The sequence below is a fragment of the Hemiscyllium ocellatum genome, chromosome 7 (assembly GCF_020745735.1).
Source record: "Hemiscyllium ocellatum isolate sHemOce1 chromosome 7, sHemOce1.pat.X.cur, whole genome shotgun sequence".
Taxonomy (NCBI): domain Eukaryota; kingdom Metazoa; phylum Chordata; class Chondrichthyes; order Orectolobiformes; family Hemiscylliidae; genus Hemiscyllium; species Hemiscyllium ocellatum.
Genome location: NC_083407.1, coordinates 46,790,138 through 46,812,440, shown reverse-complemented (window position 1 = coordinate 46,812,440; position 22,303 = coordinate 46,790,138). Strand labels below are relative to the sequence as shown.

At 39.4% G+C, this 22,303-nt stretch overlaps 1 protein-coding gene across 3 annotated transcripts in view; it reads right to left on the bottom strand.

The window, feature by feature from the left end:
- Positions 1 to 286: 286 nt before the first annotated feature.
- znf148 (zinc finger protein 148) overlaps positions 287 to 22,303 on the bottom strand; it is a 61,190-nt gene continuing 39,173 nt past the window's right edge. For 2 of the 3 annotated variants that reach the window (XM_060827159.1, XM_060827158.1), the window contains 3 exons: positions 21,522 to 21,605; positions 14,375 to 14,493; positions 288 to 2,846 (listed from right to left, as the gene is read on the bottom strand). In XM_060827159.1, the coding sequence (XP_060683142.1) occupies positions 1,245 to 2,846; positions 14,375 to 14,493; positions 21,522 to 21,605 (1,805 nt within the window). In that variant the 3' untranslated portion in view covers positions 288 to 1,244. Of the gene's footprint in view, positions 2,847 to 14,374; positions 14,494 to 21,521; positions 21,606 to 22,303 lie in introns of all 3 variants that reach the window. The other variant, XM_060827161.1, reaches the window with a different exon arrangement.

Sequence of the window (22,303 nt, the reverse complement as noted above, 5' to 3'; positions counted from 1 at the left end):
TCTCAATGTGAAGAGGTTTTGCCCCAAACCAGTGAATAAATTGCCGACTCTAAAACAATATGCTGGCTATTGTATTTCTCCATATTAGAAGAAAATGTAATAGTATGCAAGAAAGATTTTTAATCACTGACTCAATTGTAGAAAATTTGTTAAACAAGTATTTGTATCATGCAATTGAATAGGAAATTAAAATCTTCAATAGTTAATCCAATCTTTAAAACTTATCATGCCATAGCATACAAAATCACATTTACAGAACATTTAATAAATCAGAAACATATTTTGTAGGATGACAGATAAGTTTTATGATATAATTCTGAAACATTGCTGTGCAGACAGAGTATTTTACAGATAATGGAGAGATATTGCAATATAAATTAACAGGTATATTTTCTACAAGGGAACATAAAATGGTTTTATACACTAAGCATACAAAAATAGGGATATAAACTATATCTTTTTAATAAGGCAGCCCAACATCTTGAAGAGTTGAAATCGGCATCTCATATCTAGATAAGTTTTAAAGCACCCTTTGTGCTTAAACCAGTCCTCACTGACTTAAATTCCCACATGTTCATTCTAAAATAAATAAAATTTCTTTTTTAAATTCATGGTATAAATATAATGTTCAGTGGATAACTGTGGAATACCATTTTGCTCCCACTCATCAATTCTGTGGGCTTCCTCACAGGAAAAGAAGATGCAAGTTAGATCAAAATTATGTTCCAATTACTCTAAAATATTCTTCTACATATAAACAAACAAAATGTTTAGTTTTTGTTTATGAACTTAGTAAATCAGAGGTGAAAAGTGCATAAATTTAAAGAAAATCCAAATAAACCAACAGATTTGTTTGGTTACATCCTTCAAATGGAAGTGACGGATTTTTTTTCCTTTAGAAAGTGCCAAAATACTTGGGGCATGCCAAAAGGTGAGGCAAAGCAACAGCATCAGTGTTAAACAACAGTTACCCCTGCCACAAGACAATAACCTTGGACATGTCATGCATGGCTGAGGTATACAAAGAAAATATGTTTTTAAACAGTGTCACACTGGAGTGCAATGGTGTTTTGGCATATGAAAGGCCTAGTTTATGATGCTTCTGCATAAATGTTTAAACTGAATCAAAACTGCATTGACTACTGATTATACAGCACTCCATCCTATACAGAGCAGCACATAATACAAGAACCGTCATTTTGAAGTGCTAGCCTCAATTACATTACAAAGATTACAGCTTCCTACTATCCAAAGGCCTGACTAGCTGCAGCATCTGGTGAAGCAGTCATTTGAGCTCTTCCTTCTGGCACACTCACTAAGGGAAATTCTGAAAACTCTGCACTACCCCCACGTACTCTTAAGTTTACTTGTCCATTGGCAGCACTGTATGGAGGAGGCACACCAGCCCTTACATTCTGGTACTGAGCTCTGAATGTCTGCTCAAATGTGCCTATTTGATAGGCCTGATGGACAGGCTGAGCTTCTACCTTCTTTTGAGATGTCATCTGATCCAAGAATTCTTGTGCTGAGACAGAACTATGATTTGTCTCCTCGCTTGAAAAAGAAAAGGAGTGTTGGGACTCTCCAACCATTAAACCATAGTGAGACTTTTCAGATGTTGTTCGCAATGGTGAATTCATGCTTGATCTAAAGCCACGTTGCATTGTCATTGAAGTCATGGAAGAAAACAATGGTTGACTTGCAAGGGAAGGACTGTCAGTTCCAAAAGTAAGGGTCTGATTGGGTAAATATGCATCATTCTGACTTGTTCTTTCCAAAGCTTGCTGGAGAAATTTTGAATATTCATGGAGCATACTGGCTTTGTCTGAAGATGTTGATTGAGAACTTGCACTAGCTCTCTCGGTCTGGGCAACCTCAGCAACATCTGAAGTGTTTATTGACATGCTTGATGCCACTTCTGTATCAGCCACACTAAAAGCCATTTCATGCTGTCCATTTGCTTTATGAGAGTAATGGTCTAAAAGAGTCTGCAGCACCTCATCAGGAATTCCACTTTTGTCATGACTGTTCTTTATTTCAACAGTCAATGATTGAGAGTCCAACATAGATGCTGCTGTACTTTCATCAATGACACTAGCCACAGCAGCCTGGGTCACAGATGGCTGTGATGCTATCTGGCCTACATTCAGGGCATATTCTCGACTATTATTACTTGCTGCTTGCAAATAGCGCTTCTTCTTTAGAAACTGCATTGCATCGTCATAATTGTTACTGTTATGCACAGGTTTACTAGGAACCTCCTGTAAGGAATCTACCTGATCAATGTCATGGTTTCCCTCAGAATCCAGAAGACCTGGTTTATCAATAAGTTCATATGTATATTTAGTAACTTTATTTTCTTCATATGTGGATAATGCTGACATAGCCTGACTTGGTTCCAACTCTAGTTTCTGACTTCTTTTACTGCTAACTTTCTTGATGACCAATTTTGGCGGATGGATATCTCCAACTGTACTTTCTAAAGGGTCACCACTGTTAGATGAATGTGGTATTTCAACAGAGTATTCAGTCACCATATATTCATCCTTCACTTTTGAAGCAACGCTATACAGTGACGAGTAATCATTCTCAGTTTCATCTTTTTTCTGGTCTAATTTTTCTACCGCGCACTCTTTATCAGCAAGAGGAACAGAAGACCTGGATTTTTCTCCTGCTTTTTGCTTCTTTTTCCGTGGTATTGGATTATCTTTATGTTGCAAGGAAATGCTTGGATCTTCCACCTCTCCTCCCAATTCACCCATCTTCAATGCACACTTCAGTTTTTTATCTCTGTTTTCATGGCACATGCGTTTATGTTTTAATACACGATCAGTTCTGGAGAAATACTGAAATAATCACAATATTAGGGTCAATTCCATGGATCAACATTAAATTCTAATAAATGCAACAAATGTATATTCTCTACATGGTTCTTTTTTTAAAAGCATCAGGCTCTAACAGCTGTAGAAAAACAAAGCTCACAAAAATTACTTGTATCTTAAAATTGTCACAGACCACAGTTTACAGATATACAACAACAACTAGATTGATTATGGACTGTTGCATGTAAAATCAGACACACTGCAGACAAATAATAAAAGACAGACCAGGAAGAAACATCTGCACCTAATATAAATTGGACAGATTGGTTATGCCAATAGATCTACGAGTTCTAGTTTTAAAATATTTCCTGAAAGTAACCTTTCATGTGTGGCAATAAAACATTAAATGCAACAATCTCAGTGAAAAGGAAATTAAGTTGAAACACAAGGAAATATATTTACTGAGCTAACATTGAGCTTACATGACAATATGAATAACTGATAGTAGTTAAACACTTCAAAAGAGGCATCAAGTCAAAGCTATTCACCTTGAACTCATCAGGACAATAAGAAATTAAACTTGGAAAGAGAACAGCAACTTATGCAGCATGAGCAGAGGTGCATAGTGGCTGGACCATGGTCAGCATGAAGCTGCAGCAGGGACTGTTCGTGTATTTAAATATTACACAAATCAGTGAAGAACAGAATCTAGCAAATAAAAGTTCCTGACTTTTTTTTATTTTTTATTAAAAAAATGCAACATTGTACAATTGTAGCAGCTAAACTGGGATATGAAATTACTCAGGAAAGCTAACTGAATTAATATTCTGCAAACTGATATGGAGTTTACACAAATTCAGTTATCTTTGAAGTGAAAATATACAATCGTGGCCACAGAAGTCAACAGTGTACAAATTTCCAACTGTGATTTAACAGATTGTTGCTATTCATAGTTGCAAATAAAGCAACACAATTTACACTTTGATGGAGCAGAAGCATGATTATTATTCATTAATCTATTCTGGATACTGTTATAATTTGTAAGGAATGGACTATCAATCATAATGTGCCTTTCACATCCTTTGCAAGTCTTTGGAACTGAAGTACCATGGAATATAAATGCAGCAGTGCAGCTCCTGCATAGTATTGTAAGAAAGAGAGTAATTAATTTACATACAGGATTTAGCAAACACCAATTAGGGCTAGACTAGATAATTTTTTTTTAGATTAGATTAGACTTACAGTGTGGAAACAGGCCCTTCGGCCCAACAAGTCCACACCGACCCGCCGAAGCAAAACCCACCCATACCCCTGCATTACCCCTTACCTAACACTACGGGCAATTTAGCATGGCCAATTCACCTGACCCGCACATCTTTGGACTGTGGGAGGAAACCGGAGCACCCGGAGGAAACCCACGCAGACACGGGGAGAACGTGCAAACTCCACACAGTCAGTCGCCTGAGTCGGGAATTGAACCCGGGTCTCTGGCGCTGTGAGGCAGCAGTGCTAACCACTGTGCCACCGTGCCGCCCCTAATCTCTTTATTATTCACATTGGTTAAGGGTAGTTGTTGGGCAGGGACTAATATTTCCTCTGCTCTTCTCCAAATGGAATCAATTACATCAATCAGTTTTTTTGTTTTATTTTGTGGGGGTGGGGGAGAACGAGGAAGAGTTAGTTTAAAGTTTTCTCAGATGTGACCATAAAACATGGCAGTTTAGCAGCATTTCAGCCCAGTCAGTCTGCTGCCATTCACTGAAATCATGGCCAATCTGATCATCCTTAATTCCACTATCCTGACTTCTCCCCACAACTCAATTTCCTTTCTGATTCAAATTTTGTTTATCTCAGTCATGAATATACTTAACAACCCAGCAACTTTAGCCCTCTGTAAATTCACTACCCTTAGAGAGAAAAGTTTCCCCCTCGTCTCGGTCTTAACTGCATGATCCCCGTTATTCAGATTATGCCCTCAGGTCTTAGTCTCTGCCAAAAGGAGAAACCCTTACAAATCTTACACGTTTCAATAAAGACTCCTCTCATTCTTCTAAACTCCAATAAGTACAATCTACTTAACCTCTCCTCATAAGACAGTTCCTCCATATTCATAATCAACTTAATGCCATCTCTGAACTGCCTCCAATATTTCCTTCGAAGAGGAGATCCAAAATTGTTTACGGTATTCTAGATGTGGTCTGACTAGTGCCCTGCATTGTTTTAGCAAGATCTCCCTATTTTATACTCCCTATTTTTTACATTTGCCTTCCCCATCACTTGCTGAACTTAGATTTGTTTCATGCATGAGAACTCCCACATCTCGGTGGCTGCAGCTTTCTAGTCTTTCCCCATTTAAATACTGAACTCTTCTATTCTTCCTGCCAAACTGCATAACCACATTTTCCCACTCAATATGTCTACATTGTACTGCAGACACTGTATCATCCACACACTTGGCTTCCCACCATTTTTGTGTCTTCTGTAAACTTGGTGATAGTACATAATTAACTGTGGCTCCAGCACTGATCCCTGTGATACTACATTAGTTACAGGTTGCTATTTTGAAAATTATCCCTTTATCATAACTTTCTGGCTTCTATTAGACAGCCAATCCTCTATCCATCTCAATAACATATTCTTCCCAAAACCATAGGGTCACATTTATGAAGTAGCCTTTGAAGCAGTAGCTTTTTGCTTGCCTTTTGGAAATCCAAATACATTACATCTACTGGTTTCACTTTATCTATCCCACTTATATTATTGCTGTTTAGAACTCTATTAAATTTGTCAAGCATAATTTCCTCTGATCCTTTGCACCAAAAAGACAACATTTCTAACAGTGAACACCATCTGAGTACTTCAGTAAAGTGCTCAAGCATCTGGAGTGAAGTCTGAACTCAAAACATCTGAAACATACCTACACAGAAATGTAGTCAAGCCAGTGGTAAATAACTTAGCAAATCAATGACTAAATATTCAAGACCAATATCATGAAGACTTAGGTAGAGTAATCAGCTAACACCTTGAAGGCTTTAATCATTTGTGCGGCTTGGAGAGGAATTTATACTTCTCTCTATCCCTCATGGCCTGGGTTTTTATTGCTTTTTCCAGGTAACTCCTATAAAACAGGATTGATCTCAGTTAATTCATTGATACTTACCACACTGGAGACCATTCCGCTCTCATGTCTGTGCTGGCCAACAAAATCTGACTACACTAATCCCATATTCCGTTTTGCCCATAACCCTGGAGCCTGTGGCAACCTAACTGAATATTTATTAAATGTTACAAGATTTTTCCATTCAACAACCCTTGCAGGCAGAAAGTTCCAGACTCCCACCACACTCTAGGTTAAAAGATTTATCCCCAACCATCATCTCTACCTTCTTAGCTCAAATCTGTGCCTCTTACTAACCACCTTTAATGAATGAGAACATGCATTCCTACCATATTCCATCCCATTCATATCCTTCAATATTGCTTAACCTCTATCAAGACTTGACTTATTGCTCCAAGGAAAACAACCCCGCCTGTACATTCTTCCTCATTTCTCAGACCCTCCAGTATAGAAATTATCCTGGTAAATATGTTTTGAACACTCTCATGCAATCACATTCTTCCTATAAGGTGATGAGACTCCCTTAACCATCTTATCTAGCTGCCCTGCTACCTTCAGGGATCTGTGGATATGCACACAGGAAGGTCTTATGGACCAAACCTCTGCATGAATGATCAGAATGATCACTGTATTGTTTTTCTTCCTGTTTGTCACATTCATAGGTTGACAGTAGTGTAACATAGTGGAAATGAAAGGTTACAAAGAACTAGATGAAGCAATTCTACAGAAAAACGCAGAAAAGACTGGAATAATGAAAATTCAAATAAAAATCAAAAAAGTGGAACAGCACCAAATCAAGAAATTAAACAATCCAGAATGCAGAGAAGGGAAGATATAAGGTATCAGTCCACAATCTTTCAATCTACACTCCAAGGAATGCAACGGTGCAAGAAAGCAACTCACACCCACCTTCTCAAGGACAATTAGAGATGGGCAATAAAAGCTGGCCTAGACAGTGATGCTCACATGTTGTGAACAGATGAAAATAAATCTTTTTGATGGTGAAACTTGAAAGGGTTCAGAAAAGATTTACAAGGATGTTGCCAGGGTTGGAGGATTTGAGCTATAGGAAGAGGCAGAACAGGCTGGGGCTGTTTTCCCTGGAGCGTCGGAGGCTGGGAGGTGACCTTATAAAGGTCTACAAAATTATGAGGGGCATGGATAAGGTTAATAGACAAAGTCTTTTCCCTGGGATCCGGGAGTCCAGAACGAGAGGGCATAGGTTTAGGGTGAGAGGGGAAAGTTATAAAAGAGACCTAAGGGGCAACTTTTTCACACAGAGGGTGGCACATGTATGGAATGAGCTGCCAGAGGAAATGGTGGACGCTGATACAATTGCAACATTTAAGAGGTGTTTGGATGGGTATATGAATAGGAAGGGTTTTGAGGGATATGGGTTGGGTGTTGGCAGGTGAGACTAGATTGGGTTGGGATATCTGATCGGCATGGACGGGTTGGATCAAAGGGTCTGTTTTCATGCTGTACATCTCTAAGACTCTATGTAATGATGTAACTTAGAAAAAAGGGATAACCTCTGATGTGCTTCCCAAACATTTTCCCAACATCTTCCATTTTAATCCAGATTTCATGCAACTTTAGAGTAAAATGTATGTGCACATGTATGCACCCGTGCACACACATGGTTGGTACTGCTAGAAATAGCCAGGTTTCCCTCAAAACAAGCAAAGATACATCCCTCTACAGACTGACTGCAGCAGCAATCGGGCCTTAGAGTAGCCAATTATTCCACACTCACTTACAGGGAAAAAAACATTTAAATGGGCATCATTGCGGACAAACTCAGTCCAAGTTCCATGCTGCCATTGGTTCCTCGGAGCTCAAATTCCCAAACTCGAACTACAACCTCACTCGGTGTCACAACATATAGTTTGGGGGTCTCCTGTTTCATGAAGTTGATATTCATTTGAACTTGTTCAATTCAAATGATCTGATAATTACAAATCTTTTGAGCAGCAAGTTCCCACTGTGTTCATTTCACCTTAATTTGTATTACCTAATTCAAACTGTTGAATGTTTTGTGCTTTATAAACAGATTTTGAAAGATCAACGACATATATGATTTTTCAAAATGCATTTGACAACATGCTGCATAGGCAACTCGGTACTAAAGTTAAAGCACAAATAAAAGGAACATGGTAGATTGGACCAAAGGACAGAAAACAAGATATGTAGTAAATGGAGGAACAACGATCCTAAAGTTGAGTCTTGAAGACAACAATATTCTATAGAAAAGTCACAATGTCCTCAAGACATTATCTGTTTTTCTCTCTCACAGATGCTGCCAAACCCACTGAGGTACTCCGTCATCTATCGTATTTGCTTTTATACCAATGTTTATATTCTTCCGAATCAAGAAAATCTTCACTAACCACTGCAAGTAATTACCTTTACATATGCCTAATATCATTGTTAATATGTGTTAGAAGTGGAGCTTTTTAATTTTGAAAACTAAATTTCAAATGTAGGCTGAGTAGCAGATAAACCTCTGGTAAACTCTAAACAGTGGCAAATTGCATCCAAAATAAATACAATTGAAAAATAAGCTGTATTTGCTGGACAGTAAATCCGTGATACCGATAGTGGATCTTTTCTAGCTAAAGAGCAGGAGATGTGATATGTGCAGTTATTCCAGTAAGAGTTAAGTTATTCCTTAATTCTGCAAAAGCAGACGAAAGTTTTGGAAATTAAAGGCAACTGCTTTGTATTCCCATTAGGGTTCTGGTAGTGCACATCATATTGCTATGGAGATGGATGGAGCTTTTTGAGATTATTTGTTTTAAGTTAACTCTATGAATTTAAATAGAATATATACAGCAGGCACAATCGGTTAATACTTGGAAACTAAGAGACTCTGTCAGCTTTGGGTCTAATGTAGCTTGTAGCTACATTAAGGAATAAAACCAAATATCGGACTCAGGATCAGGAATAGACCATGCAGTCCTTCAAGGTTACTCTGTCATCGAAAAAGGTTGGATCTAATATGACTACGGTCACAACTTTACTTTTCTATCTGCTATAATCCTTGACTCACTGATGTATCCAAAATCTAACTCTGCCTGAAAAAACTTTAGTGACCCAGCTTCCATTGTTTTCTGTGGAAAAAACTCCAGACTCTCAATCCTCTGGGAGAAAAGACTTACTCTCATCATGTTAAAAGCAAGGCCTCTAATTCATAAATTATATCATTCAATTCTTGTCTCTCCTAAAAGGGGAAATATTCTCTCCTAATCCATCCTATTAAGTTCTCTCAGAATCTTGCATGTGTGTCAATAAAAATCACCTCTCACTTTTTTAGAATTCAATGAGTTAAAGCAATTCAACATCTTTTTTTAAATAGATAAACTCTTTATCCCAGGAATGAGTCAAGTGAACCTTCTCTGAACTGCTGCCAAAACAATTACACTTTTCTTCAACGAAGGAGATTAAAACCTACATAGCTTTCCAGATGTAGTTTCATAAAGGCCATCTGTTGAAATACTGTCCCACAAAGCAGCAGAGGCAGAATCAATCAATAGATTCAAGAAATAGATATATTTCTGATGAAAACTGGGTTAAAGGGCTATGGGGAGAAGGCATGAAAATGAGGTTGAGACCAAGATAAGATCAGGCTTGATCATGTTAAATGGTGGAGTGGGCTCAAAGGGCTAAATAGACTACTCCCGCTCCCAGTTCCTATGTTCCTATCTACAAGGGCAGTAAAAAGTTTTTATTCTTATTTTCCATTCCTTTGCTATCAAATCAAACATTCAATTTGCCTCCTTAGTTGCTTGTTGTACCTACAAATGAATATTTTGTGATTCTTGTACTAGAATACCCAGAACGCTCTGAGTTCAAGAGTTCAGTAACTTCTCTCTAATAGTACGCTGCATTTTTACTCTTCCTGCCAAAGTAGGAAAGTCCACATGTTTCCACTTTATATTCCATCTCCCAAATACTAGCCAGTCACTTAACCTAGCTATATTCCTTTGCTGACTCTCTACTTTCTTTGGAGAACATACTTTCTCAACCATCTTGTTGTCATAGTCAGAGTTGTACAGCACAGGAACAAATCCTTCAGTCCAACTCGTTCATGCTGACCACATACCCTAAACTAATCTAATCCCATTTACCAGCATTTGGCCCATTTCCCTCTAAACCCCTTCCTATTCAAATACCTATCTAGATGCTTTTTAAATGTTGTAATTGTACTAGCCTCCACCATTTCCTCAGGCAGATTATTCCATACACACACCACTCTGCATGAAAAAGTTGTCCCTTGCATCCTTTTTATATCTTTCCTCTCTCAACTTAAACCTATTCCCTCTAGATTTGGAATAGAGTAGAGTAACTTTGTTTGTCATTTCTACCATATACAGCTGGTACAATAAAAACAAGACAGCGTTCCTCCATGATCAAGGTGCTAATATGAACACAGAGAATACACAGGGCAGCATAAAGTGCATAGAAAAGTGCAAAACATGCAAGACAGCACAATAATTCCTGACAAGACAAGACAATAGGCACAGCAGTGGACCCTGGGAAAAAGTCCTTAGCTATTCATCTTATTCATGCCCCTCACGATTTTATAAACCTCTGTAAGGTCACCCCTCAGCTTCTGATGCTCAGCGAGAAATAGTCCCAGTCTATTCAGCCTCTTCCAAAGCTCAAGCCTCCCTTCCATCCACCCACCCCCCCCACCCCCCACTCCCACCACTCCCACCACCCCCACCCCCCACCCCCAAACCCTGGCAATATCCTCGTAAATCTTTTCTGAACCATTTCAAGCTCCACAACATCCTTCTGATAGGAGGGAGACCAGAATTACACACAATACTCCAAAACTGGCTGAGCCAATGTCCTGTACAGAACCCACTCTACTCACTATTGTAGACTTTAAAAAAAACTAGCCACTCAGCTGCTCCCCTGCTGTGATCTCCCCACACAGGTAAAGTTGGAATGGGGAAAACAAATCTTTGAATTGTGCTGGACCAAGTGTCCTGGTCAAATGAGTAACTAACATTGTAGAGAAATCTTTAAACTGATTTGATGAGTTGAAGGTTTAGACAGAAGAAAACTGGGCTTACAAAACAAGATATGTCAGCATTATAAGGCAATCATTTTGATAATGATATCCAGAATTGGACAGGAAAGCACAGAGTGTACAAACATAGAAAAAATATTAGTATATACGGTCAAAGCAGGGGAAAAAAAAGGTAAATATCAAAATTAGTGTTGCTCTGCATTTGAATACACGTGGTATTTGGAACAAAATAAATGAATTATTGGCATAAATACAGGTTAATGGGTATAATATTATAGGCATTACATAGATATGGTTACAAAGATTTCCAGGCTGGGAACTAAATACCCAGGAGTTTGTGACTTTTCAAAAGGACAGGCAGGAAGAAAACGTGGTGGGGTAGCATTGTTCGCACAGAATGGATTAAGTACGATAGCATGACATAATGTTGAATTAGAAGATGTAGAATCCATATGGGTGAAGGTAAAAAATTGAAAAGGGAAATATGCCACTGGTAAGAGTAGTCTATAGGACACCTAACATTAGAAAAATGGTGGGATAGGGAATAAATCAGAAGACAATGAGACATGTAAAAGCGGCAGCACATGAATCATGAGTGACTTTAATTTTCGTGTAGATTAGGGTAGTCAGATTGGCAGAGCTAACCACGAGGATTTATTCATAACATTCAGGACAATTTCCGAGAACAGTATGTTGTGAGTCCAACCAGGGATCAGGCTACTTCAACTATGGCAGTGTTTAATGGAACAAGTTTAATAAATGATGTCAGAGTAAAACATACCATTGGAAACAGTGACCATAACATGGTAGAATTTAGCATTCAATTTCAGAGGGAGGAACACGGATCAGAAAAAACTTTGCTCAACTTAAATGAGTACAGAGTAAACTGGAGTTTAGCAGCAAGACTGAAGGAAAATGGCAAACATTACAAAAATGTTTGTGGTTCACAACAAAGTGAGACCTCATAATAAATTCTGGACAGCAGTGAGATATTTTTGTGTTGATGCCAAGAAAAGTGAATAAGCCTTAAGAATTCTTTAAGGCAGAAGAACTATTGAGGGCGATAGAAAGTAGACTTGAGTTTATAGCACAAGATTTTGTAAATTTTGGTGCTAAGATAATAATTCTTGCTTTACTTCTTTTTCATGTGGAAAAATGGGAAACTTTGCATCATGGTTGTGTTAGTTTATTGCTGTTGTTTTGGATTTCTTCTTTAAACGCTATGGGTCCCTAACTAGATCGTAATGCTATGCTTAAAAGTATAAAGTACTTTGGGGCAATAAAAGACCCCGAAAGTGGAAGATAAACAGATAAAAGTTTGTGGAATCCAACATTTTATCGAGGAATAGGACAGAAAAGAAACTGACAGAGAGAGGAGGAGGAGAACTTCTTCAAGGTAGGCATCCTTGCAAGAGGATTCGCAGTAAGGTTAAAATCAACTCAGCAAAAGTAAGGACGGCAGATGCTGGAAACCAGAGTGGTGCTGGAAAAACACAACAGATCAGGCAGCATCCGAGGAGCAGGAAATTCCTGATGAAGGGCTTTTGCCTGAAACGTCGATTTTCCTGCTCCTCAGATGCTGCCTGACCTGCTGCGTTTTTCCAGCACCACTCTAAACTAAACTCTGGTTTCCAGCATCTGCAGTCCTCACTTTTGCCGAGAAAAGGAAATGGATCATGTGGAAGTAAAAACAAAACTGGTTAAGCCCCAGTTGTAAAGTGTTTTAGGCATTCTGCTTTAGAAAATATATCAATGCTTTGGGCAATACAGACAGATTGAGGCAGATTTATCAAGGATGAGAAGCTTAACTAGTGAAGAGCAGTAAGAAAGTGAAATGCTTTCAAAATGAAAGAGAATGATGTTGTGGTTCTGTTCGCCGAGCTAGGAGTTTTTCTTGCAAATGTTTCGTCCCCTTTCTAGGTGACATCTTCAGTGCTTGGGAGCCTCCTGTGAAGCGCTTCTGTGCTGATTCCTCCGGCATTTATACTGGTTTGAATATACAGATTCAAACCAGTATAAATGCCGGAGGAATCAGCACAGAAGCGCTTCACAGGAGGCTCCCAAGCACTGACGATGTCACCTAGAAAGGGAAAGAAACATTTGCAAGAAAAACTCCCAGCTCGGCGAACAGAACCACAACAACGAGCACCCGAGCTACAAATCTTCTCACAAACTTTGAAAGAGAATGATATTACAAAGAAACCCGAAAGATATTCAAATTTTCAGGGATAAGTCAAGTTAGGTAATTTGGCTTCAAGTGAAAATAACAAAAGGGAAGACAGATTTAAGATCAGCCCTAGCATTTTGAAGAAAGATTGGAAGAACTGTGATTTTTCAAATGCAGGCAGTTGTTAAGTCACGGAAATCCATAACAGCCACAACACAGAAGCTACTACAAAAGAAACACAAAATATTGCATACGTTCAGCAGACCTGGCAGCATCTATGGACAGAGAAAGAGACTTGATGTTTCAAGTCCAGTATTACTCTTCCTCAAAACTGAAAAGAGTTCAAAAAACTGAAAGTGAACAAGAGTTATTCTAGACTTGAAATGTTAACTGCTTTTTTTTCCCCAGATGCTGTCAGACTTGCTGAGTTTCTCCATCACTCTCTACAGTTGTTTTGGATTTCCAGGAATAATTTGCCTTTATTATGAAAGCTGTCACTTTGGTCCAACTAGATCAGGGTTCCAAGGAAGGGTCACTCGACCCAAAACTTTAACTCTGAGTTCTCTCCACTGGTGCTGCCAGACCTGCTGAGCTTTTCCAGCAATTTCTGCTTTTGTTTCAGATCAGATTCCTCTAATATTCCCAATAACATTTATTTACCCGTTCCCATTTCCTCCTCATCCACTTACCCAGTTTTAACATTAACCTGTAACCATGGTAGTGAATTTCACTGCCAAAACATGATTTTAAGAAGTTTCCAAAGTGCTCTCTCCCTATACTTTAGTTTTTAAATATGGTCCCTCATTCCAGACTTTTTGTCTTTTGTTCCTGTTGCCATTTTTCCAACTGATGCTTTTGAGTTTTTGAAATATTTCTATCATTAACATCTGAAATATTTTTTCACATCTGTACTTCCTCATATGACTCAGCAACTTTATCATTCTAAATGGAAGGCAAATTAATAAAAAGCTGTTCAATCTGGACTGTACTCTAAACCTAAAGTTTCAAGGTTATTCTCAAAGGAATGGAATATTCCTTCAGAAGGATACAGAGTGAAGTGAAATTTCTAAATATTTGAAATTAGGGGAAAAAATAGACCACAGGAAAGAACAGGGAAAGCACCAGTATAGGTATGATAGCTTAATGGCCACATTATGTGCTGTAAAATTCGATAATGAATCTGGGCATCAAACACTTGACAAGAAGTACTCTAAGTTCCCTCTTACCTGGTGGCAGTATTCACACTGATATGGTTTCTCTCCACTGTGAGTGCGCTTGTGCCTCTCCATATGATATTTCTGTATGAACCTCATGTCACATTCATCACATTGAAATGGTTTTTCACCTGAAAACACCATTTACAAGTGGTTACATTTGGTCATTTGTTGATCTATTATTTTTACATGACTAAAATGCTCATTATTTTTTGAATAACGAAGACTGCAATATAAGTTGCAAGCCAGTAATCACATTGATTTTGAAAGAAACATGCACATTTTTGAACTATTTCTACAAAATGGAGCCCTCTAAATTCTACCAAAGTTGAATGCCCTTTCTTACATCAAAAAAAATAAGCATCAGCAGAGTAACTGGAAGCACCAGAACCAAGTTGGATCCTCTGTTCACTTGCTTGGTATTGATTAACTAATACATTAAATAACTTGTTGAACTTAATGTTGAGTGCCATTACAATAAATGCACACTTGTAATCATTGTGCTACCTGAACTAAAATTAAGCTTCTATAAAAATTTGAACTATCGGAGATGGTTAGCTAAAATGTCAACTAGAATCTATGCCTGCCAAATAAGGACATTATTTATCTAAATAGACAAAAAAACTTCTACCTAAAGAATAAACTGTTACTTTGTCAAATATGTGCAGATGTAATAAGGAACAAAAGGAAACTTGAGGCTCACTGCTCTGTGTAAATTGGCCATATATGTACCGGCAAACCAGTAAAAAAATTTTGCTAAGTAGTTCTCGTCTCTTGCATGCACCAATTAAGACTGAGGTATGTATACGAGATTAATTACAAGTTGATGTTCTGCATGGCTTTATTTGTACTGATGTACTTAGTGCATCTGTCGGTTCCATAGACAGGTGCTGAGAAAGGAAATGTGGCTGTGGTAGTGAGTCTGTTTGAGGACGTGGCTGAAGAGCTTCAGGGCAGAGGAGATGACCTGGGGGGTACAGTGAGAGAGGGACTCACTGAGATCCTTGTACAGGGAAGAGGAGAGCTTCTTCAAGGAAGGCATCCTTGCAAGAGGATTCACAGTAGGTTAAAATCAACTAGGAGAAAGTGAGGACTGCAGATGCTGGAGATCAGAGCTTAAAAATGTGTTGCTGAAAAAGTGCAGCAGGTCAGGCAGCATCAAAGGAGCAGGAGAATCGACGTTTCGGGCATAAGCCCTTCTTCAGGAATTCCTGAAGAAGGGCTTATGCCCAAAATGTCGATTCTCCTGCTCCTTTGATGCTGCCTGACCTGCTGTGCTTTTCCAGCAACACATTTTTAAGCTCTGATCTCCAGCATCTGCAGTCCTCACTTTTTCCATAGTGCATCTGTCGTTGACACAACCATTCCTTGGTCACATGTATAAGAATGACACCAGGTTCTCTCTCTGCCTTTCTGGATGCCCATTTAAATCCTCTTCTGTTGGATGAAGCATAACTTCCTCTAATTAAATAATGGGAAGACTAAAGCTATTATTTTCCCTTCCGAACTTATGACTCAGGCTTAAGCAAATATTCACAATGCAGATTCTGACCCCCCTATCTTCTGTCATAAAGGCCACTTATTTATACCTCAACAGTATTTCAAATCAAAATCATTTATACCTCCTTTGCTTTATCAATTAAATAGTCATAAAGTCATACGGCAGAGAAACAGGCCCTTATTAGTGTGTGCGCAATCATGTCTCAAAAATCTGATTGAAGAGGTGACCAAGAAGATAGATAAAGGAAGAGAGGCAGACACTGTTTACATGGATTTCAGCAAGGCATTTGACATGGTGCCGCATGGTAGACTGGTTAGTAAGGTTACATTACATGACATCTGTGGAGAGCTAGCCAATTGGATACAAAATTGGCTTGATGGTTGGAGACAGAGTAGTAGTAGAGGGTTGTTGGTCAGACTGAAGGCGTTTGACAAGTGGTGTGTGGTGAAAATCAGTGCTGTGTCCAGTGTTCTTCATCATTTATATAAAAAAGTTTGGATTAGAATATAGGAGGCATTGTTAGTAAGTTTGTGAATGACACAAAAATTGATGGTATAGTGGACAGTGAAGAAGGTTTTCTGAGAGTAGAATGGGATCTTGATCAACTGGGCCAGTGGGCTGAGGAATAGCAGATGGAGGTTAATTTAGATAAATGCAAGGTGTTACATTTTAGTAAGACAAACCAAGGTAGGAGTTGCGCAGTTAGGGGTTGGGCCCTGGGAAGTGGTGGCAAACACAGAGACTTAGGGGTGCAGGTACACAGTAGATAGGGTGGCGAAGGTGGCATTTAGCACACGTGTCTTCATCAGTCAGAGCACTGAGTGCAGGAGTTGTGACATCATGTTAGTCATACAACATATTGGTAGGGCCACGTTAGGAGTACTGCGTTCAACTCTGGTCGCTCTGCTATGGAAAGGATGTTATTAAACTGGAAGGGGTGCAAAAAGAATTACAATGATATTACCAAGACTGGAGGATTTGAGTTATAATGAGGGACTGGATAGGTTGGGACTCCTTTACCTGAAGCATAGGAGGCTAAAAGAATATCTGAAAGAGGTCATATTAATTGAAGGTCATAGATAATAGCAAAAGTCTTTTTTCCAGGGTAGGGGCGTTCAAAGCCAGAGGGCATAAGTTTAAGATGAAAGGGGAAAAATTTAAAAGGGACCTGGGGGCAACGTTTTCACAGATGGTGGTGAGTGTATGGAACAAGCTCCTGAAGGAAGTGGGAGAGAACAGTAAAATTACAACATTGAGAAGGCATTTAGGCAAATACATGGATAGGAAAGGTTTAGAAGGCAAATAGGATCAGTTCAGTTTAGGAACTCTGGTCGATATGGACAAATTGGACTGGAAGGTCTGTTTCCATGCTGTATGTATCTGTGTGTCTGCCACATCAGAACTTGGCTACTTTAATTAATTGCCCATTCTATCTGCTACCATTCTTATATTTTACTTCATCCAAAACATCACTGCACAACCTTCTATGCACATTGGCTCCCATGCACCACTCATTGTATTATTCCTGCATTCAAGTCCCAAAAGAACATAGAACATATAACAGTACAGAACAGGACCTTTAGCCCTCAATGTTGTGCTCACCTTTTATCCTACTCTAAGATCAAACTAACCTACATACTCTTCATTTTACTATCATCCATGTGCCTATCCAAGAGTCGTTTAAATGTCCCTAATGTATCTGACTCTACTGCCACTACTGCAGTGCATTCCACCCACCCACCACATTCTGTGTGAAGAACCTACCTCTGACACCTCCCCTAAACCTTCCTCGAATCACCTTAAAATTATGCACCCTCGCGATAGCCATTTCCCCCGGCAAAAAGTCTCTGGCTATCCACTTTATCCAAGCCCCTCATCATCTCGTACACCTCCATCAAGTCACATCTCATCCTTCTTCACTCCAATGAGGAAAGCCCTTGCTCCTTCAACCGTTCTGCACTGGACATGCCCTCCAGTCCAGGCAGCATCCTGGCAAATCTCCTATGAACCCTCTCTAAAACTTTCACAATCTTCCAAGAATGAGTCAACCAGAACTGAACACAATAGTCCAAGTGTGGTCAAACAAGGCTTCACTGAGCGGCAGCGTAACCTCACAGCTCGTAAAACTCAATCCCCCTGCTAATGAAAGTCAACACACCATACGCCTTCTTAACAACCTTATCAACTTGGGTGGCAAATTTGACGGATCTATGGACATGGAACCCAAGATCTCTCTGTTCCTCCACATTGCCAAGATTCCTGCCTTTAACCCTATAAACTTCATTCAAATTCGACCTTCCAAAATGAAACACTTCACACTTTTCCAGATTGAACTCCATCTGCCCCTACAGTCCAGTTCTGCATCCTGTCAATGTCCCGTTGCAATCTACAACAGCCCTCCACACTATCCACAACTCAACTAACCTTTGTATCATCGACAAACTTACTAACTCAAGTTATTTATAGAAATCACAAAGAGCAAAGGTCCCAGAACAGATCTCTGCGGAACACCACTGGTCACCATGTTCTGGGTTGAATACTTTCCATCTACTACCAACTTCTATCTTCTATGGGCCAGCTAATTCTGTATCCAGACAAACAAATTTCCCTAAATCCCATGCCTCCTTATTTTCTGAATGAGCTTACTATGGGGAACCTTATCAAATGCCTTGCTAAGATCCATGTACACCACATCCACTGCTCTACCTTCATCAATGTGTTTTGTCATATCCTCAAAAAATTCAATAAGGCTTCTGAGGCATGACCTGCCCCTCACATAGCCACGCTGAATATCTCTAATCAAGCTACATTTTTCCAAATAATCATAAATCCTGTCTCTCTGAATCCTCTTCAATAATTTGCCTACCACTGACATGAGACTGACTGGTCTGTAATTCCAAGCATTACACTCATTCCCTTTCTTGAACATGGGAATAACATTTGCCACCTTTCAATCATTTGGTAATACATCAGCGGACAGTGAGGATGCAAAGATCATCGCCAAAGCTGCAGCAATCTCTTCCCTTGCTTCCTACAGTAACCTTGAATATAGCCTGTCTGGCCCAGAGGACTTATCTATCCTATGTTTTTCGAAATGTCTAAGCACATCCTCCTTCTTGATATCAACCTGCTCGAGCAAACCAGTCTGTTTCACGCTGTCCTCCCAATGACAAGGTCCCTCTCACTAATGAACACTGAAGCAAAGTATTCATTAGGGACCTCCTCTGACTCCAGGCACAAGTTCCCTCCACTATCCTTGATCAGCCCTACCCTCACTCTGGCCATCCTCTTGTTCCTCACATTAATGAGGGATGCCTTGGGGTTTTCCTTAATCCTATCCGGCAAGGCTTTTTCATGACCCTTCCAGCTCTCTTAATTTCATTCTTCAGTTCCTTCCTGGCTACCTTGTAACCCTCTAAAGCCCTATCTGATCCTTGCCTCCTCAACCTTAAGTAATCTTCCTTCTTCCCCTTGACTAGATGTTCCACAGCTCTTGTCATCCAAGGTTCCTTCACCCTACCATTTCCCTTGCCTCAGTGGGACGAACCTATCCAGCACCCACAGCAAGTGTTCCCTAAACAACCTCTACATTTCTTACCTGAGAATATCTGCTCCCAATTTATGCTCCACAGTTCTTGCCTAATAGCATTGTGATTTGCCCTCCCCCAATTAAATTCTTACCCATACTCTCTACTGCTTCCCTACTATCCCTTCCATGACTATAGTAAAGGTCTGGGAGTTGTGATCACTATCACCGAAATGCTCTCCCATCGAGAGAGCTGACACCAGACCTGGTTCGTTGCCAAGCATGAAATCCAATAAGGCCTCCCCTGTAATTGGCCTTTCTACATATTAAGTCAGGAATCCTTCCTGGATACATCTGACAAAATCAGCTCCATCTAAACTATTTGCACTAAGGAGGTTCCAATCAATATTAAGGAAGTTGAAGTCACCTCTGACAATAACCCAGTTACTTCTGCACCTTTCCAAAATCTGCCTCCCAATCTGCTCCTCCGTGACTCTGCTGCTATTGGGGGTGTCTACAGAAACCCCCCGATAAAGTGACTGCTCCTTTAACCTGTTTCTGTCTTCCACCCATAATGACTCTGTAGACTAAACGCTTCTCGACCACCTCCCTTTCTGCAGCTGTTATACTATCCCTGATTAGCAATACTACTCCGCACTCTTTTACCTCCCTCCCTATTCCTTTCGAAACATCTAAACCTTGGAACATCCAACAACCATTCTGTCCTGTGATATTCAAGTCTCCATCTTGGCCACAGCATCGTAGCTTTAAGTACTGGTCCATGCTCTCAGTTCATCACCCTTATTCCTGATACTTCTTTTGTTTAAATAGATACACTTCAACCTATTGCAGTGACTGCAACTTTGCTGTATCAACTTTCTGTCCTTCCTCACAGACTGTGTGCACGCTGAATCTACCTGTTCACCAACTACACCATCTGATCTGCAGGTCCGGTTCCCATCCCCCAGCAATCTAGTTTAAACCCTTCTGAAGAGCTCTAGCAAACCTCCTGGCCAGGACATTGCTGCCTCTCCAGTTCATCCTCCCTGTACAGAACCTACCTTCCCCAGAAGGTGTCCCAATGATTCACATATCTGAAGCCCTCCCTCCAACATCAGCTCTGCAGCCATGTGTTCAGCTGCACTCTCTCTCTCTCTGTTCTAGCCTCATTAGCCCATGGCACCAGTAGCAATCCTGAGATTACTATTCTGCTCGTTCTGCCTTTTAGCTTCCAATCTAACCCTCTATATTCACTTTTCAGGTCCTCACCCCTCTTCCTAGCTTTGTCTTTGGGATTGTTGTGTACCACGACTTCTGGCTGCTCACCCTCCTCCTTTAGAATCCTATAGACTCGATCCGAGACATCCCTGACCTGACACCCGGGAGGCAACTTACCAACCGATATGTTTTGTCTTCTTTTCTCTTCAAACTCTTCCAGCTGTATTACGCAGTCATCTTCCCCTAATAGTTTTCTAATTCCGGTCACTTATCACATCTTCCCTACTCTGCATTCCATCATTGGTGGTGTCTTTGGAATGCTAATACCTTCCCTAAACAACCCCTACACTCCATGCCTCTACACTTGCACAGTCTCCTTTAGAGCCACCTCTCTAACATTATCTTCATTACATTATCTTCATTAGCTCAGCGTCAACTGTCTTCTCATGCACCTGTGAAGAGCTTTGGACCATTCTCCTATCACTGAAGACATCAAGCAGCCAATCCAAGCAATTGACGAGTAGCAAAGGCACCAGTGGCTTGAACAATATTAAAAATATATACTGTTGATCAAAATTAGGCCAGAATTTAAGGCAGTGGATAAGTTCAGAGTTTACAGTTTTGCCACTATTTTTTTGAAAGAACATTATAAGGCAACAGAAAGTATGCAAAACGAGTGGGCAGAAATGCTTCTCTTAGAAGTGTTTAGCAGTTTCTAACCAAACTTAATCCTTAAGTTTCATTCTATTTCCTCTTGAATTTGTGATAGGACAAAGGAAACCAGCACAAATGGAAATCAAGAAGTACAACCTAGGGCATGCAAGTGTTCAGAAGTCAACAAAAATATTTGCCCTTGAACTAAATATGGCGCATCTTTAATCCATATTAGATAGACTGAATTCAATCATACTTACCAGTATGAATTTTCTCATGTCTCTGCAATAAATATTTTTGAATGAACCGCATGCTACACTGGCTGCACTGATACGGCTTTTCACCTTACAACAAAAAGAAAATAAGTTTAAAATCATAGCAGAATACCATATTCACAGAGAAAAAAACATTAAAATAAAATAGAAGATGTCAAAATCCAACATAATATAAAATCGATTTAATCAGGTACTGTAAGTACTGGCCAAAATCGAACTTGTATATAATTCATAAACCAAAGGGCAAGTTCAAGGTTTACCAATTATATAGAGGATCAAACAAGTTTCCAAAACATTGTATGTCCAATATTTCGCTCTTCTTCAGTGTTATATCTATTATTACAAATTACGTATTAATACCTGCATGAGATTCATATATGGAATCAAAACAATTTTAAAAATTGTCAACAGTTTGGTATAAAATAATTAGTTGTTCACCAAGGGACAGGAAAAAAACAAGGCTACAAATAATAATTAGATTCAATCAAATGTAATAATTTGCATTTAAAACAATTATTATTGATCTTGCACTTTAGTGTAACAATATGTTACATTAAATGCTTTACTTCTTAAATATTAGGTCTAATGTTATGCTCTAATTTGTGACACTGAGCCATATGATAGGGCAGGTACTCAAATTCTTAATCAAAAGTTAAGTTTCAAAAATGGTCTTAAAAGATGGAAAAACAGATGGATAATTGAGCAATCATCACAAAAGCAGAAATCTTAATAGTATGACAATATGGTCAAATAATGAACATGGAATC